This window comes from Macaca mulatta, chromosome 3 (genome assembly GCF_049350105.2).
Source record: "Macaca mulatta isolate MMU2019108-1 chromosome 3, T2T-MMU8v2.0, whole genome shotgun sequence".
NCBI lineage: Eukaryota > Metazoa > Chordata > Mammalia > Primates > Cercopithecidae > Macaca > Macaca mulatta.
This window is the reverse complement of record NC_133408.1, coordinates 51262890-51283457: the sequence shown is the minus strand read 5'-3', so window position 1 is coordinate 51283457 and position 20568 is coordinate 51262890. Positions and strand designations below refer to the sequence as shown.

Genomic DNA, 20568 nt, shown 5'->3' with positions numbered 1-20568 from the left:
CCGAGATCGCACCACCGCACTTCAGCCTGGGCTAACAGAGCAAGACTCCATCTCAAAAAAAAAAAAAAAAAAAAAAGGCCAGGCACCGTGGCTCACGCCTGTAATCCCAGCACTTTGGGAGACTGAGGCGGGCAGATCACTAGGTCAGGAGATCAAGACCATCCTGGCTAACACAGTGAAACCCACTCTCTACTAAAAATACAAAAAATTAGTTGGGCGTGGTGGCGGGCACCTGTAGTCCCAGCTACTCAGGAGGCTGAGGCAGGAGAATGGTGTGAACCTGGGAAGCGGAGCTTGCAGTGAGCCAAGATTGCACCACTGCACTCCAGCCTGGAGACTCCGTCTCAAAACAACAACAACAAAAAGCTAAAGGCTAGAACTGGATTGTTTGTAAGATAAAGGATAAATGCTTGAGGTGGGCCGGGCGCGGTGGCTCATGCCTGTAATCCCAGCACTTTGGGAGGCTGAGGAGGGGGGATCACAAGGTCAGGAGATTGAGATCATCCTGGCTAACACAGTGAAACCCCGTCTCTACTAAAAATACAAAAAATTAGCCGGGCATGGTGGCGGGTGCCTGTAGTCCCAGCTACTCGGGAGGCTGAGGCAGGAGAATGGCGTGAACCCAGAAGGCGAAGCTTGCAGTGAGCCGAGATAGCGCCATTGCTCTCAAGCCTGGGGGACAGAGCGAGACTCCATCTCAAAAAAAAAAAAAAAATGCTTGAGGTGGATCCCTCATTTACTTTGATGTGATAATTACACATTGAAGCCTGTATCAAAATATCCCACATACCTCATAAATATATACACTTACTATGTACCCACAAAATGTAAAAATAAAACAAAATTGTTAATGTAAATGGTCTCAGTATGTCAATTAAAAGAGATTGGGGCTCAAGCCTGTAATCCCAGCACTTTGGGAGGCCAAGGCAGGTGGATCACCTGAGGTCAGAAGTTTGAGACCAGCATGGCCAACGTGGTGGAACTCTGTCTCTACTAAAAATACAAAAGTTAATTGGGCATGGTGGTGAGTGCCTGTAATCCCAGCTAGTCAGGAGGTTGAGGAAGGAGAATCACTTGAACCCGGGAGGTGGAGGTTGCAGTGAGCCAGGATCACACCACTGCACTCCAACCTGGGTGACAGAGTGAGACCTTGTCTCCAGAAAATAAAAATAAATAAATAAATGAGTTTGGAAGAGTGGATTAAAAACAGGACCCAACTATATTCTGTCCACAAGAAATTCACTTCAAATGTAACAATATAGGTAGGTTAACTGGAAAAAGAAATAGTATGCAAACATTAATCCAAGGAAAGTGGGAGTAGCTATATTAGTATAAGAATAAAGTAAGCTTTAGAGCAAAGAAAATTATCAGAAACAGAGAGGGACATAATGTAATGATTACAAAGCCAATCTACCAAGAAAACATAGCAATCTTTGTGTGTTTACATCAAACAATAGAGTTGAAAATATGTGAAGCAAAAATTGACATAACTGAAAAGACACATAGAAAAAAAACACAATTAGAGCTGGAGCCTTCAATGCTCTTTTCTTTTTCTCTTGTTTTGTTTTTATTTTTGAGATGGAGTTTTGCTCTTGTTGCCCAGGCTGGAGTGCAATGGCCTGATCTTGGCTCACTGCAACCTCCGCCTCCCAGGTTCCAGCGATTCTCCTGCCTCAGCCTCCCGAGTAGCTGGGATTACAGGCACGTGCCACCACACCCGGCTAATTTTGTAGTTTTAGTAGGGACAGGGTTGTGCCATGTTGGTCAGGCTGGTCTCAAACTCAGGACCTCAGGTGATCCGCCTGCCTCGACCTCCCAAAGTGCTGGGATTACAGGTGTGAGCCACCACACCTGGCCCAACACTCTTTTTTCAACAGTTGATAGAAAAACTAGACAGAAAATGCAAAGGTATAGAACTCAATACCGTCAACCAATAGGATCTAGTCGACCTTTATAGAACATTCCACTCAACAACAGCAGAATACACATTCTTTTCAAGAGCCCATGGAACATATACCAAGATAGACCACATCTTGGGCCAAAAAACAAATTTCAACAAATGTAAAAGAATTGAAATCATATACAGTGTGTTCTGTCACATACTGGAATCAGACTAGAACTGAATAACAGAAAAATAACAGGAAGGTCTGCAAACTCTTGTGAACCAAACAACATACTTCTAAATAATCCATGGTTTCCTCTTGTGTATCTTCAAAAAATACACTTAAGTAAATGAAAATTAAAATACAACATATCCAAATGGTGGCACACACATAAAGCCATGCTGATAAGGAAATTTATAGCACTAAATGCATACATCAGAAAAGAGGGAAAGTCCCAAATCAATAATCTAATCTGTCACGTCAAGAACCTAGAAAAAAAGCCAGGTGTGGCGATGCATGTCTGTAGTCCCAGTCATTTGGGAGGCTGAGGCAGAAGTTCAAGGAAAAAGTTACCTGAGCCCTTGGCCGGGCTCAATGGCTCACGCCTATAATCCATTGCCAACATGATGAAACCCCCATCTCTACCAAAAATACAAAAAAATTAGCCGGGCGTGGTGGCGCATGCCTGTAATCCCAGCTACTCAGGAGGCTGAGGCAGGAGAATCACTTGATCCTGGGAGGCGGAGGTTGCAGTGAACCAAGATCACACCACTGTACTCCAGCCTGGGCAACAAGAGCAAAACTCTGTCAAGAAGAAGAAGAAGGAGAAGGAGAAGGGGAAGGAGAAGGAGAAGGAGAAGGAGAAGAGGAGGGGAGGAGGAGGGGGAGAAGGAGGAGGAAGAGGAAGAAGAAGTGGTTGCCTGAGCCCAGAAGTCCAAGGCTGTAATACGCTATGATCACACCTTTGTACTCAAGCTTGGGTGAGAGACCAGGACAAGACTCTATAAAAAAATCAAAATAGAGAATAGAAGAACCTAGAAAAGAAGAGCCAAATAAATACAAAGCCAATAGAAGGAAGGAAATATAAAGGTAAGAGCAAAACCTAGTGAAATTGAAAACAGAAATTTTTTTTTTTTTTTTTTTTTTTTTTTCAGATGGAGTCTCGCTCTGTCGCCCAGGCTGGAGTGCAGTGGCCGGATCTCAGCTCACTGCAAGCTCCGCCTCCCGGGTTCCCGCCATTCTCCTGCCTCAGCCTCCCGAGTAGCTGGGACCACAGGCGCCGCCACCTCGCCCGGCTAATTTTTTGTGTTTTTAGTAGAGACGGGGTTTCGCCGTGTTAGCCAGGATGGTCTCGATCTCCTGACCTTGTGATCCGCCCGTCTCGGCCTCCCAAAGTGCTGGGATTACAGGCTTGAGCCACCGCACCCGGCCAGAAAACAGAAATTTTTTGAATAGAAAAATATAAATGAAACAAAAAATAAATCTGAAAAAAATCATCAAAATTGACAAACTCATAGCAAGACCAACAAAAAAAGAAGACACAATTTATCAATAGAACTGAAACACAGGGCCAGGTGTGGTGGCTCATGCCTATAATCCCAGCACTTTGGGAGGCTGAGGCAGGCAGATCACCTGAGGTCAGGAGTTCAAGACCAGCCTGACTAACATGGTGAAACCCCATCTATACTAAAAATACAAAACTTAGCCGGGCATAGTGGCAGGCACCTGTACTCCCAACTACTTGGGAGGCTGAGGCAGGAGAATTGCTTGAATCTGGAAGGCAGAGGTTGCAGTGAGCTGAGATCATGCCATTGCACTCCAGCCTGGGTGACAGAGCAAAACTCGATCTCAAAAAAATAAAAATAAAAAGAGTCTGAGCACGGTGGCTCACACCTGTAATCCCAGCACTTTGGGAGGCCAAGAAGGGTGGATCACGAGGTCAGGAGATTGAGACCATCCTGCCTAACATGGTGAAACCCTGTCTCTACTAAAAATACAAAAAATTAGCCGGGCATGGTGGGTGCCTGTAGTCCCAGCTACTCGGGAGGCTGAGGCAGGAGAATGGTGTGAACCTGGGAACGGGAGCTTGCAGTGAGCCAAGATTGAGCCACTGCACTCCAGCCTGGGCGACATAGCAAGATTCCATCTCAAAAAAAAAAAAAGGGAAATGAAACATGGGCTATTACGACAGATCCTACAGACACATAAAGGCTAATAAGAGAACACTACGAACAACTCTATGAATAAGGGAACATATAAATTCAACAACTTAGTTAAAATAGCCCAGTTCCCCCAAAAAACATAAACTACAACAACCCACCCATTATGAAATATATAATTTGATGGCCTTATATCTATTGAGGAAATTAAATTTGCAATTTTAAAACTCTCAAAAAAGAATCAACAGGCCAAATTTTCTTTGGAAAATGCTACCAAATATTTAAAGAATTAATACCATTTGATATAGTTAGGATGCTTGTCCCCACTCAAATCTCATGTTGAGATGTAATCCCCAATGTTGGAGGTGAGGCCTGGTGGGAGGTGTTTGGATCATGGAGATGGATTCCTCGTGAATAGCTTGGGCCATCCTTTTGGTAATGAATGAGTTACTGCTCTGGGTTCACATCAGACCAGGTCATTTAAAAGTGTGTGGCAGCTGGGCACAGTGGCTCACACCTGTAATCCCAGCACTTTGGGAGGTCGAGGTGGGTGGATCACTTGAGGTCAGAAGTTCCAGACCAGCTTGGGCAACATGGAGAAACCCTGTCTCTACTTATAATACAAAAATTAGCTGGGTGTGGTGGTGCACATGCCTGTAATTCCAGCTACTCAGGAGGTGAGGCAGGAGAATCGCTTGAACCCAGGAGGCAGAGGTTGCAGTGAGCCGATATCATGCCATTGAACTCCAGCCTGGGCAACAAGAGTGAAACTCAAAAAAAAAAAAAAAAAAAGTGTGACATTCTCCTGCACTCTCTCTTTTTCCTGCTTTTGCCATGTGACGTGCTTGCTCCCTCTTTGCCTTTGCTATGATTGGAAGCTTCCTGAGGCCTCCACAAAAGTCAAGCAGATGTCAGCACTATGCTTCCTCTAAAGCCTGCTGAACCATGAGCCAATTCAACCTCTTTTCTTATAAATTAGCCAGCCTCAGGTATATCTTTATGGCAATGCAAGAATGGCCTAACACACCATTTCTATGCAGTCTCTTCCAGAACACAGAAGAAAGGAGAACATTTCCCTGTTCATTTTATTTAGTATTACCTTGATATCAAAATTAGACAAAGATAGTACCAAAAAAAAAACAACAACAACAACAACTTCAGACTAATACTCTCTCTCTCATGAATATAAACTCAGAAATCCTTAACAAAATGTTTTCAAATAGAATTCAGCAATACACAAAAAGAAGTACACACCATGACCAAGTGAGTTTACTCCAGGCACACAAGCCTGGCTCAATATCCAAAAGTCAATGTGATTAACAAGCTAAAGAAGAAAAATGACATCATTTCAATTGACATAGAAAAGCATTTGACAAATTTCAACCCCATTCGTTATTTTTTGTTTAATCCCTCCAAAAAATAAGAGTAGAGGCCAGGCATGGTAGCTTACGCCTATAATCCCAGCACTTTGGGAGGCTGAGACGGGTGGATCACTTGAGGCCAGGAGTTCAAGACCAGCCTGGCCAACATGGTGAAACCCTGTCTCTACTACAAATAGAAAAAAATAGCAGGGCGTGGTGGCATGTGCCTGTAATCCCAGCTACTCAGGAGGCTGAGGCATGAGAATCACTTGAACCTGGGAGGCGGATGTTGCAATGAGCCAAGATCACACCACTGCACTCCAGCCTGGGAAACAAGGGCAAGACTCTGTCTCAAAAAAAAAAAGCATACTCACCAACACCTAGCCCTGTTTGACAGTTTCTTAAAAAGCTAAACATGCAACTGCCATCTAAATCAGAAATTACACTCCTGGACATTAATTACGTAAAAATGAAGACTTGCGTTCACACAAAAACCTGCACATGAGGCCAAGCGTGGTGGCACACGCCTGTAATCCCAGTACTTTGGGAGACCGAGGCGGGTGGATTGCCTGAGCTCAGGAGTTCGAGATCAGCCTGGGCAACATGGTGAAACCTCATCTCTACTAAAATACAAAAAATTATCCAGGCGTGGTCACAGTCGCCCATAGTCCCAGTTACTCGGGAGGCTGAGGCAGGAGAATCACTTGAATCCGGAAGGCGGAGGTTGCAGTGAGACAAGATTGCACCATTGCACTCCAGCCTGGGCAAAAGAAGGAGACCCTGTCTCTTCCACCCCAGCCCCCCAAAAAAGACAAACCTGTACACGAATGTTGATAGAATGTTGCTCCAAACTAGAGACAACCCAAATATCCTTCAACTAAAATGTAAACATCCATACCATGAAATACTGTTCAGCCATAAAAAGGAATGAACTTTTTTTTTCTAGGAACAGGGTCTCGCTCTGTTGTCCAGACTCGAGTGCAGTGGTGCCATCATAGCTCACTGCAGCCTCAACTGTCTGAGCTCAAATCATCTTCCTGCCTCAGCCTCCCAATTAGCTGGGATTACAGGCATGAGCCACCATGCTGGCTCATTTTTTCTATTTTTAGTAGAGACGGGGTTTCACCATGTTGGCCAGGTTGGTCTCGAACTCCTAGGCTCAAGCAATCCTCCCTCCTCAGCCTCCCAAAGTGCTGGGATTACAGGCATGAGCCACCACGCCCATCTAAGGAATGAACTACTGATACCCCTAACAACCTGGATGAATCTCCTGAGAATCTACTGAGTGAACAAAGCCACACCCAAAAAGTTAGATACTGTACGATTCCTGAAATGACAAGAGTATAGAAATGGAGAAAAGATTAGTGGCTGCGGGGGCAGGGAGGGGTTGAGTTAGGAGGGAAGTAGGTATGGCTGTAAAAGAGGAACAGGAGGGATCCTTACGGAGAAGGAAAATTCTATATCTTACTACTGTGAATATCCTGGCTGGTGACATCGTACTATAATTTTCCAAGATGTTATCATTGGGGAAAACTAGGTAAAGCTTACAGGATCTGTTTCTTTTTCTTTTTCTTTTTTTTTTTTTAACAATTGCATGTGAATTTACAAATCTCTCAAAATTAAGAATTTAATGAAAACACAAAAGAAAATAAGTGTGTTTTATCTCAGTCCAGACCTTTTTTTAAAAAAAAAAAGCAAAAGAGACCGGGTGCAGTGGTTCATGCCTATAATCCCAACACTTTGGGAGGCAGGGTGGGCAGGAGTTCAAGACCAGCCTGGCCAACATGATGAAACCCCATCTCTACTAAAAATACAAAAATTAGGCAGGCGTGGTGGTGTGCGCCTGTAGTCCCAGCTACTCGGGAGGCTGAGGCAGGAGAATCTCTTGAACCCGGGAGGCAGAAGTTGCAGTGAGCCAAGATCGTGCCACTATACTCCAGCCTGGGCAACAGAGACTCCGTCTTAAAAAAAAAAAAAAAAAAAAAAAGTGAGAGAAAGAAAGGAATGAAGGAAGGAGGGAAGGAAGGAAGGAAGGAAGGAAGGAAGGAAGGAAGGAAGACAAAAAAAAGGGAAAAAAAAAGAAAGAGAGAGAATAGGTGTGGAATGCCAGTAGTAAGTTAAGTATGCATACCCCACCTAGAGGCATTCTATTTCAGATTTGAGAAAAACTTTGCACCGGCCAAACAAAATTATTTGCAGATAAAATTCTGCCCCTAGGCTGCAGTTTGCAACCTCTGGCCGAGACCTGAGAACACAGCTCAGCGCTGAGAGCAAATGACACTGACAAGAAGGTTTAAAACATATATTTAGTTGTTGTTTATGTTTTGTCTTGCTTGTTTTGTTTTGTTTTGGGGGGTCTCACTCTGTCGCCCATCCTGGAGCACAGTGGCGAGATCTCAGCTCACTACAACCTCTGCCTCCCAGGTTCAAGTGATCCTCCTGCTGCCTTAGCCTTCCGAGTAGGTGGAACTACAGGTGTGAGCCACCACGCCTAGCTAATTTTTGTAGTTATAGTAGAGATGGGGTTTCACCATTTTGGCCAGGCTGGGCTCAAACTCCTGACCTCAGGTAATCTGCCCTCCTTGGCCTCCCAAAGTGCTAGAATTACAGGCGTGAGTCACCGAGCCCGGCCTAAAACATATTTGGTGACTTGCATTATCGTTACTGTTCATTTCTTATCCCCACACACCCAGACACACCACACACAAATACTGCACACCCACCGATACACACATAGGCACACAATCAGTCACAAATGTCATGCTCAGTTACCTGCATTTGGTCACATGCCACACACACATCTACAGTCATGCACACTCCCACGCACACACTGACACCCACACTCTGCGGCCAGATAAGGGGTGATGTTTCTTCAGTGTCTCAGTGACCACAGTATGCATGCACCGGTTTCCAGTGCACATGCTCTCCATGGGCTTTGCACGGTGAGTCCCCCAGCCAAAGCAATGGAGGACCCAAAGCCCCACAGACAATAGGCTCCTCTCCTCCACGGTTCTGCACACAATTTCATCTCTCTTTTTTCTCTCTTTTTTTTTTTAGACGGAATTTCTCTCTTGCTGCCAGGCTGGAGTGCAGTGATGCAATCTCGGCTCACTGCAGCCTCTGCATCCTGGGTTCAAGCGATTCTCCTGCCTTAGCCTCCAGAGTAGCTGGGATTACAGGTGCCCGCCACCACACCCAGCTGTTTTTGTATTTTTAGTGGAGTCGGGGTTTCGCCATCTTGGTCAGACGAAACTCCTGACCTCAGGGGATCCGCCCACCTCGGCCTCGCAAAGTGCTGGGATTACAGGTGTGAGCCACCGCGCCTGGCCAATCCTCATCTCTTCTGATGCTAGAGATTGCAGGATCCTGACCCTCGTAGATATTGCCGACTGGGGAAAGGAGAGGGACAGGTTGGTACAGGAGGAAGAGAATGCGGTAGTTGCAGTAGGGGAGAGGCATGGTGCACTGGGGACTTTCTTGGTGGATGGACACCAGGTGGGAGATAGAGAACAGGCTAATCTCCCAGCTGTGGGTGCTGTTCTCTCAATTCCTCTTTTTCTAGCCCTTTGCTCCTCGAAATCTCTCTTCCACACACACACCTTTCTGTGTAAACATACCTCGTCACCTCCACCAGCTCCTGATCAGCCTCCTACAGGAAGCCCTCCTGGACCAAAGCAGCTGCAGAGCTCCCCTTCCCTGTGGACACTCAGCACTTACTGCAGGGCTCCACTCCTGGAGCGGCTATCCCACTGCCGGGTCACGCTGTTGCTTCTGGACAGGAGGTTCGGAAGTGGAGGAGGGGCGTCCATTATGCCTGGAGACTCCAGGCCTCACTCCCGCACCACCCCTTCATACCACTTCCCATTAAAAAGCGGCCGTGAACTGTGGCCCATGCCTGTAATCCCAGTACTTTGGGAGGCCAAGGCGGGCGGATCATCTGAGGTCAAGAGTTCAAGACCAGCCTGGCCAACATGGTGAAACCCCGTCTCTGCTAAAAATACAAAAAATTAGTTGGGCATGGTGGCGGCCACCTGTAATCCCTGCTACGTGGGAGGCTGAGGCAGGAGAATCGCTTGAACCCGGGAGGCGAAGGTTGCAGTGAACTGACATGGCACCATTGCACTCCAGCCTGGGCAACAAGAGCAAAACTCCGTCTCAAAAAAAAAAAAGCACCTGCAGGCTGGGCATGGTGGCTCACACCTATAATCCCAGTGCTTTGGGAGGCCAACCCTGGAGGATCTCTTGAGTCCAGGAGTTCAAGTCCAGCCTGGGCAACATAGCAAGATCTCCATATCCACAAAACATAAAAATAATTAGCTGGGCATGGTGGCACTCACCTGGATTCCTAGCTATTCGAGAGGCTGAGGTGAGAGGATTGCCTGAGCCCAGGTTGAACCTGCAGTGATGAGCTATGATCATGCCACTGTATTCCAGCCTGGGCAATAGAGCAAGACCATGTCTCAGGGGGAAAAAATAAAAAGAAGAAGATGACTAAGAGGAAGAGGAAGAGGAAGAAGAAATGAGGAGGAGGAGGAGGAGGAGGAGAGACACCTGCATTGTACTCTCTGGGCACCCAGACACTCAGGTGACACACTCAGACACACACTGCAGGCCTGAACACCACACTGGTTTTTATTTTAACAGATTTATTGAAATACCATTTCCATACCATACAACTCACCAATTCAAATGGTAATCCGTTTGAAAAGTGGGCCCATCAGGTGGTGTGGCTGGGCTTAGACTGGGGGCTGAGGCACAGAGTGACCCCCACTGCACTGCCAGTTGTGCCTGGATTGGGTACTGCAAGCTCTACTCCTGCTGGCTTTGAGGCTGGTGAAAGTCACATCGCCTCTCTTAGCCTCAGTTTCCTCCTTTATCAAATGAGGGAAATGGTGTCTGCACAACTCACTTCCAGGGTTAGGGTGAGAATAGAGATGGTTAAGTGTGCCCTAAAGCAGAAAACAAGTTGGCCGGGTGTGCGCAGTGGCTCGCGCCTGTAATTCCAGCACTTTGGGAGGCCCAGGCGGGTGGATCACTTGAGGTCAGGAGTTCGAGACGAGCCTGACCAATATGGTGAAACCCCATCTCTACTAAAAATACAAAAATTTAGCTCGGCGTGGTGGCGTGCTCCTGTAGTCCCAGCTACTTGGGAGTCTGAGACAGGAGAATTGTTTGAACCCAGGAAGCAGAAGTTGCAGTGAGCAGAGATCATGCCACTGCATTCCAGCCTGGGGGACAGAGCGAGACTCCATCTCAAAAAAAAAGAAAAAAAAAATGTACAAGTCAATGATTTTTAGTGTATTCACAGAGTTATACAACCATCATTACCACAATCAATTGTAAAACGTTTCTTTCCCCAAAGAGAAACTCTGTCCCTATTTTCTCCCAACATCCTCACCCCAACCCCTGACAACCACTGCTATACTCTTTGTCTCGGTAGATTTCCCTATTCGGATTTTTTTTTTTTTTTTTTTTTGACAGAGTCCGTCTTCATTGCCAGGCTGGAGTGCAGTGGTGCGATCTCAGCTGACTGCAACTTCCACCTCCTGGGTTCAAGTGATTCTCCTGCCTCAGCCTCCCGAGTAGCTGGGACTACAGGCAAATGCCACCACGCCCAGCTAATTTTTGTATTTTTAGTAGACACAGGGTTTCGCCACGTTGGCCAGGATGCTTTCAATCTCTTGACCTCGTGATCTGCCCGCCTCGGCCTCCCAAAGTGCTGGGATTACAGGCATGAGCCACCGCGCCTGGCGGAATATTTTTTAATACATGGAATCAGGGCCAGGCGCCGTGGCTCACGCCTGTAATCCCAGCAGTTTCAGAGACTGAGGTGAGTGGATTACCTGAGGTCAGGAGTTCGAGACCAGCCTGGCCAATGTGGTGAAACCCCATCTCTACTAAAAATACAGAAATTAGCCAGGCGTGGTGGCACATGCCTGTAATCCCAGCTACTCAGGAGGCTGAGGCAGGATAACTGTTTGAGTCCAGGAGGAGGAGGTTGCAGTGAGCCGAGATCATGCCACTGCACTCTAGCCTGGCCAACAAAGCAAGACTCTGTCTCAAAAAATTAAAATAAATAAATAAATAAACGCAATCATACAATAGATGGTCCTGCCTCTTTCACTTACTGTAATGTTTTCAAGGTTCATTCATGTTGCAACATGTATCCGTACTTTATTCCTTTTTAATGACTGCATAATATTCAGTTGTGTGGATAGACCACATGTTATTTACCCATTCATCAGCTGATGAACATTTCGGATGTTTCCAATTTTTGGCTATTATGCATAATGTTGCTACAAATATTCAGGTACAAGTTTTTTTTGTCTGACCTGCTCATATGCTTTTGTGTCTCTTGGGTACTTGGGTATTCCTAGAGGGAAATTGCTGAGTCTTATGGTAACACGAGTCAGCAATGTAATCTTTCACAGGGATCACCAGATTGTTTTTTACAGCAGTTGCCCACTTACATTGCCACCAGCAATATATCAGGGTGTCAATTTCTCCACAACCTCACCAACATTTGTTATTGATTACTGCCTCCCTAGTGGGTGCAAAGTGGTATCTCTTTGTGGCTTTGATTTGCATTTCCCTAATGACTAATGATGTTGAGCATCTTTTCATGTATTTACTGGACTTTTTTTTTTTTTTTTTTTTGACACAGTGTCACTGTCTTGCCCAGATTGGAGTGCGGTAACACAATGATAGCTCACTGCAGCCTCAAAACTCCTGGGCTCAAGCAATTCTCCCACCTCAGCCTGCCTCCCAAGCAGCTGGGACTACAGGTGTGCACCACCATCCCTGGCTGATTTTTTTTTTTTTTTTTTTAAGTAGAGACAAGGTCTCGCTATGTTGCCCAGACTGGTCTTAAACTCCTGGCCTCAAGCGGTCCTCCTGCCTCAGCCTCACCAAGTGCCGAGATCACAGCCATGAGATACCGCCCCCAGTCACACTTATTGGCCATTTTTATATCTTCTGTCTCTATTCTAAATGTCCGCTCAGTTTCTTTGGCCATTTTTTAATTGGTTTATTTGTCTTTTTATTATTGAGTTGTAGGAATCATGGTAGATATTGAGCAAAAAGCTGATTGGAGCTGTGTTTGCCCAGAGGCAAAGTCTTATTTGCAAAGTCCCTGAAGTTTGGCCCCGGGCACAAAGCTCTGTCCTGCTGGCCTCATCTCAGTGCAGCCCTGCCCAGCAGGTCCACCTCCCCCAGGCTCAGGGACAAGCCCCAAACCCAAGCAACTCAGGACAACTCTCCTGTCACAGATGGGGAAACTGAGGCTCAAGGTGGTAAAAGGACTGGCTTAAGCTCTGGTGACCCAGGAGAGCAAAGCCAGGCTCAAGTTCAGATCTATCCTTTCTCTGCACAATTTCTCTGCACGTGTACATGCACTGCCTGGCTGTTTTCTGCTTTTATAGCGTACTTAACATCGCCTCTATTCTCACCATAACCCTGGAAGTGAGTCATGCAGACACCATTTCCCTCATTTTATAGAGGAGGAAACTGAGGCTAAGCGAGGCGACATGACATTCACCAACCTCAAGGCCAGCAGGAGTAGGGGTCATGGTACCCAATCCAGGCACAACTGGCAGTGCAGTGGGGACCACTCTGGGCCTCAGCCCCAGGTCTAAGCCCAGTCGCATCACCTGGAGGGTCCACTTTTCTTCTGGCCCAGAGCCACCCCCACTCACCAGGAAACCGTAGCAGCCAGTAGTCCACTGGAAGACCTGGGCTATATGAACTTCCTCTAGAACAGCTCCACCCAGCACCAGCTGGGCCCTCTGGACTGGCACTCCCAGATCTGCCCAGGCCCTGCCCAACAGGCCCAGCCCAAGACCTTTGCTCCTGAAAGAAGCAGGACCCTGGTTTCCATGAGCCCCTGATACTGTTTCTTACTCTTCTTCTTTTTTTTATTTTTTTGAGATGGAGTCTTGCCCTGTCACCCAGGCTGGAGTGCAGTGGTGCGATCTCAGCTCCCTGCAACCACCACCTCCCAAGTTCAAGCGATTCTCCTGCCTCAGCCTCCAGAGTAGCTGGTACTACAGGCATGTACCACCACGCCCGACTAATTTCTGGGTTTTTTTGGTTCTTTTTTTTTTTTTTTTTTTTTTTTTTTGAGATGGAGTCTCACTCTGGCATGCAGGCTGGAGTGCAGTGGCGAGATCTCGGCTTACTGCAAGCTCCGCCTCCTGGGTTCACGCCATTCTCCTGCCTCAGCCTCCCGAGTAGCTGGGAATACAGGCGCCCGCCACCATATCCGGCTAATTTTTTTTGTATTTTTAGTAGTGATGGGGTTTCACCATGTTGGCCAGGCTGGTCTTGAACTCCTGACCTCAGGTGATCCACCCACCTCGGCCTCCCAAAGTGCTGGGATTACAGACGTGAGCCACCACACCCAGCCATGTTTCTTGCTCTTCTATCACTCCAAGGCTTGGGCGTTTACAGAAGAGGGTACAGGCTGCCTGCACGCCTGTGATTTGAGATATGGAGGCAACCCCGAAAAACCCCAAGGCCCAGCTCAATGGGTCTCTCTTCTCTCTGGAAGAGCCCTTGACTCCTACAAGATGACCAAGCCCCCTTGACTCAGCACAGTAGCACCCCTTTATCAGTCATTTATGCCAGTAGGAAAGCCTGGGTAGGTAAGGTTGTAGGAACATGAGAAAGTCTTCCCTTCATTCAAGTCACTAAATCAACTCTCTCTTGAGTACCCAACACCATTCTAGGCAATGGGAATGCAGCAGTGAATAAAACCGGCAAAATTCTTGCCTTTTCTGGGACACTACAGATGTCCCAATGGAGTTGACATACTGGAACAGAAAGAAAGAAACAATTTAAAAATAGGCTGGGCACGGTGGCTCACACCTGTAATCCCAGCACTTTGGGAGGCCGAGGCAGGCAGATCATGAGGTCAGGTTTTCGAGACCACCTGGCCAATATGGTGAAACCTCGTCTCTACTAAAAATACAAAAATTAGCTGGGCGTGGTGGCACACGCCCATAGTCTCAGCTACTCAGGAGGCTGAGGCAGAAGAATTGCTTGAACCCAGGAGGTGGAGGTTGCAGTGAACTGAGATTGCACTCCAGCCTGCACTCCAGCCTGGTTGACAGAGCGAGATTCCGTCTAAAAAAAAAAAAAAAGGCTGCGTGTGGTGGCTCACACCTGTAATCCTAGCACTTCGGGATGCCAAGGTGGGGGGATCGCTTGAGACCAGGAGTTCAAGACCCACCTGGGCAACACAGTGAGACCCCATCTCTACAAAAAAATGAAACAATTAGGTGGGTTTGGTGGTGTGTGCCTGTAGTCCCCGCTACTTGGGAGGCTAAAGCTGGAAGATTGCTTAAGCCCAAGAATTCAAGACTGCAGTGAGCTATGATAGAACCACTGCACCCCAGCCTGGGTGACAGAGCAAGACGCTGTCTCTAAAAAAATATATATGAATAAGTCATTGAACGTTCCCAACACACACACAAAAAGTTTGAGATGATGAATATGCCAATTACCCTGATCTGATCACTATACATTCTATGTATTAAAACATCACTATATGCGCCACATGTATGTACAATCATTGCCAATTTAAAAAATTTTTAAGTACAATGAAACATAAATAAGAAAAATATAGAATATTGTCCGATGGAGTTAAATGCTAAGCAGAATATAAAGTATTAAAGGGGGACAGGCCATTGTGGGGTAAGAAACTGCAATTTTATTTTATTTTATTTTATTTTATTTTATTTCAAGACAGAGTCTGGCTTTGTCACTCAGGCTGGAGTGCAGGGGTGTGATCTCAGCTCACTGCAACCTCCACCTTCTGAGTTCAAGTGATTCTCTTGCCTCAGCCTCCCGAGTAGCTGGGATTAAAGGCATATACCACCACACCTGGCTAATTTTTGTATTTTTAGTAGAGACAGGGTTTCGCCATGTTGGCCAGGCTGGCCTCGAACTCCTGACCTCAAGTGATCCACCCGTCTCAGCCTCCCAAAGTGCTGGGATTACAGGCTTGAGCCACCGCGCCCCAATTTTAAATAGGGTGGTCAGGGAAAGACTCACTGAGAGCAAAACCTGAAGGCAGTTAGGAGTAAGCCATGTGGATGTCTGCAGGCATGTTCCATGTACAGGGGGCAGCAAGTGCAGGAACCCTGAGGCAGGGGCATGTGGTATGCAAGGGCTGCCCTGAGGGGAAGAGAGGGGATGGGGTTAGGAACAGCCCAGGCTGAATCTCCAAGGCCAAGTCTGAATGGCTCTGAGCTTGCTGAAGAAGGGGGAACGACTGTCCAGGTGTGTGAGCCAGGGCTTTGAGGGTAGTGTTTCTGACTTCCTAACTTTTTTTTTTTTTAAAGACAGGGTCTGCTCTGATGCCCAGGCTGGAGTGCAGTGGTGCGATCATAGCTCACTGCAGCCTCGAACTCCTGGGCGCAAGTAATCCTCCTGCCTGAGCCTCCGGAGTAGTAGCTGGGACTACAGGCACACGTCACCACACCTGGCTAGTTTTTAAATTTTTTGTAGAGACGGAGTGAGCCACCACCGTACTCTGTCCGGTCTGACTTCCCACTTTTGCCGAGATCGAACCTTTCACCACCATTTCATTAAGGTGTACCTCAGCCCTGACTAGGGCTCAAAGGGAGGGAGGACAGGGCTCGGAAAGGGAAGAGGCCTCAATGGGAGGAGGGGGGACTCCTGGGAGGGGAGAGCAGCTTAGCTAAAGGCATGCAGGCTCACGGCCAGCGATGGGAACTGGAGGGAGAGCTGCAGAGGAATTTGAGCTTAGTTAGGCTTAAAGGCACCTTTTGGGTACCTTTGCAGGCAGTCACTGGCTTCTGGGCCCAGCACCTCCTGGGCTGGACAACCCCACCGCCCGGACTCAGGCCGAGCCTGTGCGACGTGTGTGCCCGAGGGGCCGAGCAGCAGGTGCGCGGCTCCTGCAAACAGCCGCGGCCACGCCCACCGTGGCCCTCCCCGCCCCGCTGTTCCGGGGTAATTGGCAGCGCCCCCATCCCCACGCGGCCAGTGCCAAAAGCGCCCAAAGTGGTGAGAAGGGAGAAGCCCTGTCAAATTCTTTGGGATTTGCACCCCAAGCCCCTGACGCACCTCATCCTCGTTTTTACCCTGGAGAATTCATTCCCGAGCAGAGAGGGACAAGGACCGAGGGGCGGGGGCTGGGGCAGGTCCCGCCCTTCCTTGGCAACTCCCCTACCTCGGCGTTGCGGCCTGCGCGGGGCCAAGTCCTTCCTCCCAGAACGCTCGGTGAAGGTGGGAGGCAGGGGCCACGTCACTGTCCCCAGGCCCTGGAGAGCGCTGCTCCGCCCCTCCCGCCCCCAACGGAGCGCTGGGCACTTAGCTAAGACGCACCGGCCCCAGCCCAGGGCCAGCCCAGTCGCCGCCGCCCGCCCGCAAAGCCACAGGCAGGTGCAGGCGCAGCCGCGGCGCGAGTGTGTGGAGCCGAGCCGTTAGCGCGCGCCGTCGGTGAGTCCGTCCGTCCGTCCGTCCGTCCGTCTGTCCGTCGGGGCGCCGCAGCTCCCACCAGGCCCAGCGGCCCCGGCCCCTCGTCTCCCCGCACCCGGAGCCACCCGGTGGAGTGGGCTTTGCCGCGGCAGCCATGTCCATGGGCCTGGAGATCACGGGCACCGCGCTGGCCGTGCTGGGCTGGCTGGGCACCATCGTGTGCTGCGCGCTGCCCATGTGGCGCGTGACGGCCTTCATCGGCAGCAACATCATCACGTCGCAGACCATCTGGGAGGGCCTGTGGATGAACTGCGTGGTGCAGAGCACCGGCCAGATGCAGTGCAAGGTGTACGACTCGCTGCTGGCGCTGCCGCAGGACCTGCAGGCGGCCCGCGCCCTCATCGTGGTGGCCATCCTGCTGGCCGCCTTCGGGCTGCTAGTGGCGCTGGTGGGCGCCCAGTGCACCAACTGCGTGCAGGACGACACGGCCAAGGCCAAGATCACTATCGTGGCGGGCGTGCTGTTCCTTCTGGCCGCCCTGCTCACCCTCGTGCCGGTGTCCTGGTCCGCCAACACCATTATCCGGGAATTCTACAACCCCGTGGTGCCTGAGGCGCAGAAGCGCGAGATGGGCACGAGCCTGTACGTGGGCTGGGCGGCCGCGGCGCTGCAGCTGCTGGGGGGCGCGCTGCTCTGTTGCTCGTGCCCCCCACGCGAGAAGAAGTACATGCCCACCAAGGTCGTTTACTCCGCGCCGCGCTCCACCGGCCCGGGAGCCAGCATGGGCACAGCCTACGACCGCAAGGACTATGTCTAAGGGACAGACGCAGGGAGACCCCCACCTTCACCACCGCGAACTGGAGCGCGCACCAGGCCATCCAGCATGCAGCCTTGCCTCGGAGGCCAGCCCACTCCCAGATGCCAGGAAGCTCCCGCGCAGGACTGGGAGGGGGCGGCTTGAGGACTCCTCCCCAGCAGCCACCAATTTTCGGGCCAGGGAATCGACTTCCGGGCCCAGGGACCAACCTGCATGGACTGTGAAACCTCACCATTCTGGAGCACGGGGCCTGGGTGCCCGCCAATACTTGACTGCCCCGTCGAGCCCCATCGGGCCGCTGCCCCCATGCTCGCGCTGGGCAGGGACCGGCAGCCATGAAAGGGGGCACTTGATATTTTTCAATAAAAGCCTTTCGTTTTGCACTCGCTGGAGCCTCCTTGTTCCGAGCGCCTCCACCTCCCTGCAGAGCGCCCCCTCGGGGCGGCCTTGGCTGGATCTCGCTCTCCCAGATGGAGCTTAGAGGGAAGGTGGGGTTGTAAGCTGAGCTCGGTGATCACGGAGTGGTCACTCGCCCACTCCCTGGGGATTCGGAAGACAGCCTGTGCGGCCAAAGCCAAGGTCCAATCTAGGAAGCAGGCATGCGCACTTCCAGCCCCTGGGTCTGTGCTGGGAGCCGACAATACCCCACTTATTCGTGGCTCGGGATGGGAGGGGGAAGGTGGCAGAGATGTGCCCCTGGGTCTGTGCTGGGAGCCGACAATACCCCATACACTGGGAATCTCCCGTGCGCCTTGTGAAAGAGCGCATTCCATACTGCCATTTCCTACTGGAAAAAAGAAAACAAAAAGACCTATTGTTTGGATAAAACACGCTACCAAAAGTAAAACCGGGCCAAATCTTCTCACCTGGGGGAGAGATGAGAAAGGGGCCCTATCTCCTTCCTGGGAACCTCAAGGGAGGGAAAGAGAGAGGACTTAGAAGGCGCATCTCAGAGGGGCTTGAGGCCGGTGCTCGCTGGCTCACTCCCAGAGGACAAGGTGGGAGGCTCGCTTGATCCCAGGAGTTCGAGACCAACCTGGGCTACATAGCAAGACCCCATCTCTACCAAAACATATATATATATATATATATATGGCTGCGTATGATGGCATACACCTGTGGTCCCAGCTATTCAGGAGGCTGAAGCAGGAGGATGGCTTGAGCCCAGGAGGTCGAGGCTACCTGAGCTATGATTGTGCCACTGCACTCCAGCTGGAGCCAACAGAGTGAGACCCTGTCTCAAAAACACAATGACAACACACACACACACACCCCCCCAGAGGAGTGGTTGAGGTAAACAGTGTGGAGAGGCACTGGTGCCTTGGAGAAAACACAGGAGATTCAGGCGGGAAAAGGGGCCTGAGCCCAGCCAGGGCGACTTGGTGGGGGCGAGATTCAAATGACTGGATGGAACACCACCGGAGACAGGAAGTGTCAATGAAGCCCAGGAGTCCAGCAGAGGCCAAGTCGTGGAGAGTCCCGTATGTGGGATTAGGAACTTTGAAACTTACTCTGGGTGTAAGGAGTCATGAAAGGGGAAGTACCTGGTCAGATACTTTTAACCTCTCTAGCAGCCCCTGCGGAACTGCAACTCAATGAGAAAGATAAAGGAGGGGAACCACCTAACAGGATATGCCGCCATCTTGGAGTGAAATGATGGTGGTCAGAAATTAGGCAGGGGCAGGGAGTGGGGACAGAACCTGAAGGGGGTTGTTAAAGTGGGCGGGACTCGGGAGCCATTTGGTTGTGCGGGGTGAGAGAGGCGAGAATCTAGCAAAGACTGGAATCTGGGAGTTTCTACCTTAGGTCACTGATTGGATAGTGGTACATTTACCAAAATAGGAGACCAAGTTTCTCAGGGAAGATGATGGGTTCCATTTTGAGTGTATAGAGTTTGGTGAGGCCGGGACGTGGTGGCTCACGCCTGTAATCCCAGCACTTTGGGAGGCCAAGGCTGGAGGGTAACTTGAGCCTAGGAGTCTGAGACCAGCCTGGGTAGCATAGTGAGACCCCATTTCTACAAAAAATTTAAAAATTAGCTAGGTGTAGTGGTGCATACCTGTAATCCCAGCTACATGGGAGGTTGAGGTGGGAGGTTTACTTGAGCCCAGGAGATTCAGGCTGCAGCAAGTCGAGACTGCACCACTGCAATCCAGCCTGGGCGACAGAGTGAGATCTTGTCTTAAAAAATAAATAAATAAATAAAAATAAAATAAATGTAGAGCTTGGCAAGCCTGGAGAACGTCCTGGCAGAGACGTCCAGGAAGTAGGATGACGTCTAGAAATCTCGTAAACCTGGAAGTCGTTAGCATAGGGATGGCAACCGAAACCAGGGTAGGGGAAGAAGTCAGTCTAGAAACTCACAGAACAAAAAGAGTTTCAAGGAGGTGGGCGTGGGCAACAGTGTCTGAGGCTGCAGGAGTGGTCAGGCAAGATGAGACCTGAGGAATAGCCGCGGAATTCACAGTAGCCAGGTGGTCATTGGTGGCCTTAGTGAGAGGCATGGAAACGGAAACACTAGATGGAAAAGGGAGTGGGAGGCGAGAGTTGAAACGGGGAGCTGTAGACAATGTGTGCAAGAGATTTGCATAGAAAAGGAATTGTGGCGGGGAGCAGTGGCTCACGCTTGTAACCCCAGCACTTTGGGAGGCCGAGGCATGGCCACGGTCGGGGAAAGCTTGAGCCCAGGAGTTTAAGACAAGCCTGGCCAACATAGTGAAACCCCAGCTCTACTAAAAATACAAAAATTAACCAGGCATGGTGGTGGGCACTGTAGTCCCAGCACTTTGGGAGGCTCACTTGAGGTCAGGAGTTCGAGACCAGCCTGGCCAACGTGGTGAAACGCTGTCTCTACCAAAAAGATTAAAAATTAGCCAGATGTAGTGGCACATCCCTGTAATCCC

At 49.6% G+C, this 20568-nt stretch overlaps 1 protein-coding gene across 1 annotated transcript; it reads left to right on the top strand.

Annotated features, from left to right (window-relative positions):
* The first annotated feature begins 16628 nt into the window (after window positions 1-16628).
* On the top strand, window positions 16629-17686 carry CLDN3 (claudin 3). The gene is given in 1 exon segment (NM_001194562.2): window positions 16629-17686. A coding segment is annotated over 1 exon segment (663 nt). The 5' UTR covers window positions 16629-17002; the 3' UTR covers window positions 17666-17686.
* The last annotated feature ends 2882 nt before the right edge of the window (window positions 17687-20568 follow it).